The sequence below is a fragment of the Oncorhynchus masou genome, chromosome 6 (genome assembly GCF_036934945.1).
Source record: "Oncorhynchus masou masou isolate Uvic2021 chromosome 6, UVic_Omas_1.1, whole genome shotgun sequence".
NCBI lineage: Eukaryota > Metazoa > Chordata > Actinopteri > Salmoniformes > Salmonidae > Oncorhynchus > Oncorhynchus masou.
The window spans coordinates 75,025,978-75,032,745 of record NC_088217.1 but is presented as its reverse complement, the minus strand read 5'-3'; the positions used below and the strand labels follow the sequence as shown (position 1 = coordinate 75,032,745).

The 6,768-nt window shown below is 39.9% G+C and overlaps 1 protein-coding gene across 1 annotated transcript in view; it reads right to left on the bottom strand.

Moving 5' to 3' along the window:
* Positions 1–3,511: 3,511 nt before the first annotated feature.
* LOC135542622 (xin actin-binding repeat-containing protein 2-like) overlaps positions 3,512–6,768 on the bottom strand; it is a 51,879-nt gene continuing 48,622 nt past the window's right edge. The window contains exons 10-11 of the mRNA XM_064969728.1: positions 3,698–3,831; positions 3,512–3,600 (exon numbers count right to left, since the gene is read on the bottom strand). Coding sequence (XP_064825800.1) covers positions 3,737–3,831 — 95 coding nt within the window. The 3' untranslated portion in view covers positions 3,512–3,600; positions 3,698–3,736. The remainder of the gene's footprint in view (positions 3,601–3,697; positions 3,832–6,768) is intronic.

Sequence of the window (6,768 nt, the reverse complement as noted above, 5' to 3'; positions counted from 1 at the left end):
CTTAACAAATCGCATAATAAGTTGCAGGGACTCATTCCGTGTTCAATAGTAGTGGGACGCATGATTTTTGAATGACTACCCCATCTCTGTACCCTGACACATACAATTATCTTTAAGGTCCCTCAATCAAGTAGTGAATTTCAAGCACAGATTCAATCACAATGAGCAGGGAGGTTTTTAAATGCTTTGCAAAGAAGGGCACCGATTTGGTAGATGTGTAAACAGACGCTGAATATCCCTTTGTACGGTGAAGTTATTAATCAGGCTTTGGGTGGTGTATCGATACACCAAGTCGTTACAAAGTCACAGGCGTCCTTCCTAACTCAGTTGCCGGAGAGGAAGGATTTCACCATGAGACCAATGGTGATTTTAAAACAGTGACAAGAGTTTAATGGTTGTGATATGAGAAAACTGAGGATGGATCAACAACATTGTAGTTACTCCGCAATACTAACCTAAATGACAGAGTGAAAAGAAGGAAGTCTATACAGAATAAAACATATTCCAAAACATTCTGTTTTCAATAAGGCACTAAAGTAATACTGCAAAAAAATGTGGCATTTTTAAAAACTTTTTGTCCTGAATACAAAGCGCTATGGTTGGTGCAAATCCAACACAATACATCACTGAGTACCACTCTTCGTATTTTCAAGCATGCTAGCATGCTGGTGGCTGCATCATGTAATGGGTATGCTTGTCATCGGCAAGGACTAAAGAGCATCTTAGGATAAAAAGAAACAGAATATCTAAAAAGAAACATCTATAAACTCAGGCAAAATCTTAAAGAAAAACGGTTAAAATTTGCTTTCCAACAGACACTGGGAGACAAATTCACCATTCAGCAGGACAATAACCTAAAAACTCAAGGCCAAATCTACACTGGAGTTGCTTACCAAGATGTCATTGAATGTTCCTGAGCGGCCTAGTTACAGTTTTGACTTAAATCGGCTTGAAAATCTATGGCGAGACTTATAAATGGCTGTCTAGCAATATCAACAATCAACTTGATGGAGCTTGAATAATTTTAAAAAGAATAATGGGCAAATATTGTACAATCCAGGTGTGCAGAGCTCTTAGAGACTTACCCAAAAAGACTCACAGGTGTAATCACTGCCAAAGGTGATTCTAACATTTATTGACTCAGGGGTATGAAAACTTATGTAAATGAGATATTTTTGTATTTAATTTTCAATAAATTAGCAAACATTTCTAAAAACATGTTTTCACTTTGTCATTATGGGGTAGTGTGTGTAGATGAGTGAGACAAATATGTATATATATTTATTGAATTCAGGCTGTAATACAACAAAATGTGGAATAAGTCAAGGGGTATGAATTCTTTCTGAAGGCACTGTACATGTTAAAATCTGTATTCCTCCTACAACCCTCTGGTTCCCTCAATGGAAATTCAATATGGCTCTAACTTAAGAGATCTCAGCTGGCCAACCATGCAGACCGTAGACCAAACTACACCTCTACACACAATGTTTACCTTAGTATCTCTTCCCCCACTGATTACAATGTAATGTACCAGAAACATGTCAAGTCTTTAATAATAACTACATTACTAATGTAGAAACAATAGAATAGGAAAAGTAAATCATCTTTAATCAGACTCAGAAGATTAAACCTCACAGACATTCATTCCAACAAACCAAGCAAATCGAAAACCATTATACTGTAGCAAGAAATTATAATGAATGTATTGCAAAATATGAATAGGTTCTGTTTTGATGATTTTAAAATATCAGAATCAATGTATACAGAAAAACATGAAACAGAAAATCCCTTTATAATTAAAATAAACTGCACACCAGGTGCTTTTAAACAGCAAGATCAAATCAAGATATTGTAATAAAGAGCATCGATATCATTGCCAAAACACAGTACAAAAATAGTTATAGAGAAGTGGTGATATTAGCTTGATTCTTCTCTCCACGGACAGAAATGAAATTAGGGATTGTATGAGGACAGAATTAACTAATTGAGTGCTGGAAAATATGGATGAAATGTTATCAGATTTAGGAGTTGTCACTGTCGTCATCGTCATAATATCTGTTCCTCTTGATTTGTTCCTCCACTGACAGTGAGACATAATCATCTTTCCACAGCATGTTGCTTCCCCCCTGTGCACAGACATCCTTCATGGCAAAGCTGTCAAGCGGTTCATCCCCTTTCCACCCGTCTTTGGGTTTATCTGTGTTTCCACTTGACTCCATTCCAAAATCCAAAAGGTCGTCCAGCGATGACACCAAGGGCCTCTCACTGACAGACTCACTGAAGAGGTCAGACTTGAAATCAGACAGGAGGATGGAACTGTTATCGAGCCCAGCAAAAATGTCCTCCAGGAAGCTAGAGGTGCTAATCTTTGTTTCCGCTTCAAAAGAAAATGTACTCTGAGTCGCCTCTGTGAAGACATGTTCATCTAGACTGTCGTCTATGGCCTCCATACATTTGGCACCCGTTGGCACAAAAGCGTCATCCCTCTGTGCCGTGTCTATAACATCGGTTGGCATCCATTTTAGTTCTTCATCCCCGAATATGCCCTCCTTAAAATCGCTTTCGGCAGCAGCTGGTTCTGTGGACTGAAGTATTAAATCTCTTTCTCCCGTTTTGTAGTCATCAAGCATTTTGAACATTGGTTCATTGTCAAATAATAATAGTCCGTTATTGTTGTTGTTGGAGTTTGCGTTTACTGCTGGCTCGCCTGATGCCTCACCATCTATCACTGTGACCTTGACCTTAACCTCCTCACTCCCATTTACTTTCTCGAGTTTCTCCTTCTCCTCTTTATAAGGGTTCTCTGCCTCAGCCTCCCCGCTATGCCCATTTACTCTCACATCCTCTACCTTCTCTCCACTTTCCTTTTCATCTTTTTCTGTCACATTCCCACCTTCCACAGCTCCTTCCTCGTTCACCTCGCGTGTCACTTCCACATTGGCTTCCACTTTCCCAGCTACCTCTATGCCACCGTCTCTTGGGGGTTCATGGGTGGGAGTACTCTCTGGTACCTCTACTAGGTCTACAGGGGTGGTCAAAGCCTTCTTCTCTGCTGGAGTTTCTACAGTTACAAAGGCACTTTCCCATGCAGTTTCTTGAGAACCATTTTGTGTTTTTATAGCAGGGCTATCATTTAAAGAAGGTTCATTGATCTGGCTTTTATGGGCATCGGCGTCAGTCTGTGGAGAGCTATCCTGGGGGGGCCATGAGGGTTTAACCAGCTTCACCTCGTCCTCCATCATGAACACTTTCTTGGGAGAATCATTCTGAGGGGGCCATACAACCGCAATCTTACTAGTGGGCTTTTTGTTTTCATCCTGTGATTTGCTCACTTCCTTTTCCTGTGGAGGTGGTACCTCTATCTTTGTCGAACTGACACTGCTCCTGGCTGTGGAATTCCTGGAATCTAGTTTTTCAGGGGACGGTGATTTTAGCTTAGTCTTTTCATTTTCAATGGAATACTCTTGATTTTTAGCACTCCAAAGGTCTTTGTGAGGCTTCTGTCCAAATCCTTCGTCATAATTTCCTTTAGACTTGAACAGTTGTTTGAAGTGGGGCTTGCAGTACATTCGTCCATGGAGAGAGGCGTAGTTGCCAAGGCTGAGAAAGACAAATGTTGTAACTATTCAGAGACAACATTTGAAATAAGATAGGTGTTATTATTTGTACTGGTTATAAGTCGAAGTTTGTGGTTTACCTTAGTTTGCCACTGCAGTGCTCACAGCGGAAGCAGCTTTTATGGAAATTGTGTTTGTCTGCGACCAGACACTCCATGGGATACACCCTCTTCCGACACACCGTACACAGTTCGGACTCTGGAACTCGAATTTTCTGCAAGAGAACGATAGCGTTAGTGGCTTCTTTTATGGAGCTTTTCAGTAAAAACAAACAAAGCGACGACACTATTTGTTAATCATTTGTCATTATTACGAAACCAACTGGACTGTAAGTAATTTATGGAATCACCAAAAAAATTGTTCCCACTTGAAACAAACTACCAATTATGAAGGCTTTATATAGCTTACATACAGTAACATCTTGCCAAGCACTACACAGATGCTTCACAAATCTATTAATTCCATACTCTATAAAGGGTGTAGAAAAGGTGACAGAGTCTACCATTTTTTTAACCTTTATTTTTAACTAGGCAAATCAGGCAAATTAGTTTCACAATGACGGCCTACCCCGGCAAAACCCTCCCCTAACCCAGACGACGCTGTGCCAATTGTGCGCCATCCTATGGGACTCCCGATCACGGATGGTTGTGATACAGTCCGGGATCGTACCAGGGTCTGTAGGGACGCCTCGAGCACTGAGATGCAGTGCCTTAGACTGCTGCGCCCCTCGGGAGCATCTCCCTATGTATAGTAGGCTGCACTGCCAAATGTGACTTAACCAAGACAGACATAACACACACCGACACACAGATGTTACCAAGCTAAGCTAAGTAGGCCTCATAAAGATGGCGTTTGTGCTGATGTTAAAGATGATGATTGTATGTTAATGATGATGATTGCGGGTTCCGATACTGATTGTACGTTAAAATAACACTCCTGTAACATAATTGTTCACCCAGACACATTAACAGGACTTTTTATCTAGTTATAATTTGGAAGAAAACAAGCCTAGTGGAATTTCTATTTGGCTAGTTGGCGGGTATGGTATTTTGAAATAATAGCTAAGCTAGTTATCTAACAAGGTATTGTTCAGGCCGTTTAGCCTTGCTAATTTCAAGGGTATAAGGGTTTCCTATTCATTTTCAAAGAAACAGATTACCTTCTTTTCCAAAACCTCTTCTCCTGCGTCTTCTTTGATCTGTTTATAACAGATAAAAGAAGAGGTCAATAACAGGAGAATTAACTTGGCTGTTAATAGCTGTAAGTGTATGAGACCTCATGTCCGAGGCCTGTAACACACTTATTCAGCATGCATCTGTGTTATACGAATGTCTAAAGCCAAGATTCCTATAGCTAACCTCATGTAGTTCAGATGCATTGTTTCCAATAGGAATTAACCAAACACGATGCAGCAAGATCTTTTTAGGTGTGTTATGAATGTCAATAGGTGTGTCACTTTAAAGGAAGTATGACAAAGCACTACCCAAAGTAGTCATGAGTGTGAGCTAAATGAATCTACCCTATTATAAATGTCATGTCTTGTTATGTCTGTTCCTGTCCTTTCTCTTCACTCTGTCTCTCTCTGCTGGTCTTTTTAGGTTACCTTCTCTGTCTCTCATTCTTCAGCTGTTCTACATCTCCTCTAACTAGCTCATTCACTCTTTCACACCTGTTCTCTCTTCCCCCTCTGATTAGGTCTCTATTTCTCTCTCTGTTCCTGCTACTTTCAGTGTCTGATTCTTGTTTGTGTTTTTTGATGCCAGAAGCAAGCTGTCGTCCCGTTTGCTTCCACCTTGTCCTATCCTGTCGGAGTCTGCCTGGCAGGTGCATCCTGCATTATACTACGTTCTTTTGTTCCATTGACTACGTTGGAAGAGGATTTATGCCATTCCTGTTTTTTCATTAAAGAACTCTGTTTTCTGTTAAAACCGCTTTTGGGTCTTCACTCAAGTACATAACAATAAAGGTAGTATCGGGAATGATTGGTTACTTTAGGTGTGATAGGGTGTGTGACATCAGATCGGCAATGCTTTTTGTGGCGTAGATGGAGGTCTCTTCATGCAAGGTATGTACAACAAGGCAATGTTAAAGTAAATCTGTAGCATACACCATGTGGCCTACCTATGCCAATCAAACATTTGCGTGTATGACTATACGTGGTGACTGGGTCCACGTGTCTGTCGGTACGTTTTGGCACTGAGAAAGATGTAACTTGGTGGTAGGTGTTATAATACCGGTTGTCTGCTTTCTATCCCCTTTTAAGGCCCTCGTTGAGGGCTTTCCTGAAGACAAGTAATTTCACCATCAGAATTGCCTCCTAATTAGTAGGGCTGTGACGATACCAATATCGCAATATTTTTTTACATGGCAAAAATGAAAACACGAAGCAGACCAAGCACGCTGGTCCTTAAAAAATCTGCTGTATTTAAAATATTGTGTGCTATAGCTTGGAAAATAAACACATGTGACTGTTTGATGACATAATGATGTTTGTTTCCAACATAAAGGATGTTTTCCTGAATTAATTAAATCCGCTTTCAGTTATGTTTCCTTGCCATTATACTAATGTGTATTGCGATACTGGTATCGTCCGGTCCCTACCAATAAGCATTCGTCATGTCACCCTTTATGAACACAGATTTTGGGGGGAATTAGCATAGTGTGTTATGCGTTTAGCAGTGCACCCTACATATGGAGCGGTTATGTTAACCATCTATATAGTGCTTTATAGGTGACTCGTGAAACATCTACAGTCGGTTCCGACACCCTTGATAAAGATCAGCAATAATGACTGTATAAAATACAGAATTCAAATGCTGAGCTCTATTGTATGCTAAAAAAAAAAAAAAATTTAATCATATCATTTTACACTAATACAATTGCGCAGAGAAAGATATTTTGTTTTAACAAGTAATACTTTTTTTCTAAAAAAAACCACCTAACGATTCTTAAACAAATAAATAAAGTAGTCAAACGTTTAGTATTTGGTCCCATATTCCTAGAACGCTATGACTACGGATTACAGATCATCTTGAATGAATTGTGAATAATGATGAGTGAGAAAGTTACAGAAGGTCAAAGATCATACCCCCAAGACATGCTATCCTCCCCGTTATTGGTTATGGTGAGAGGATAGCATGTCTTGGGGGTA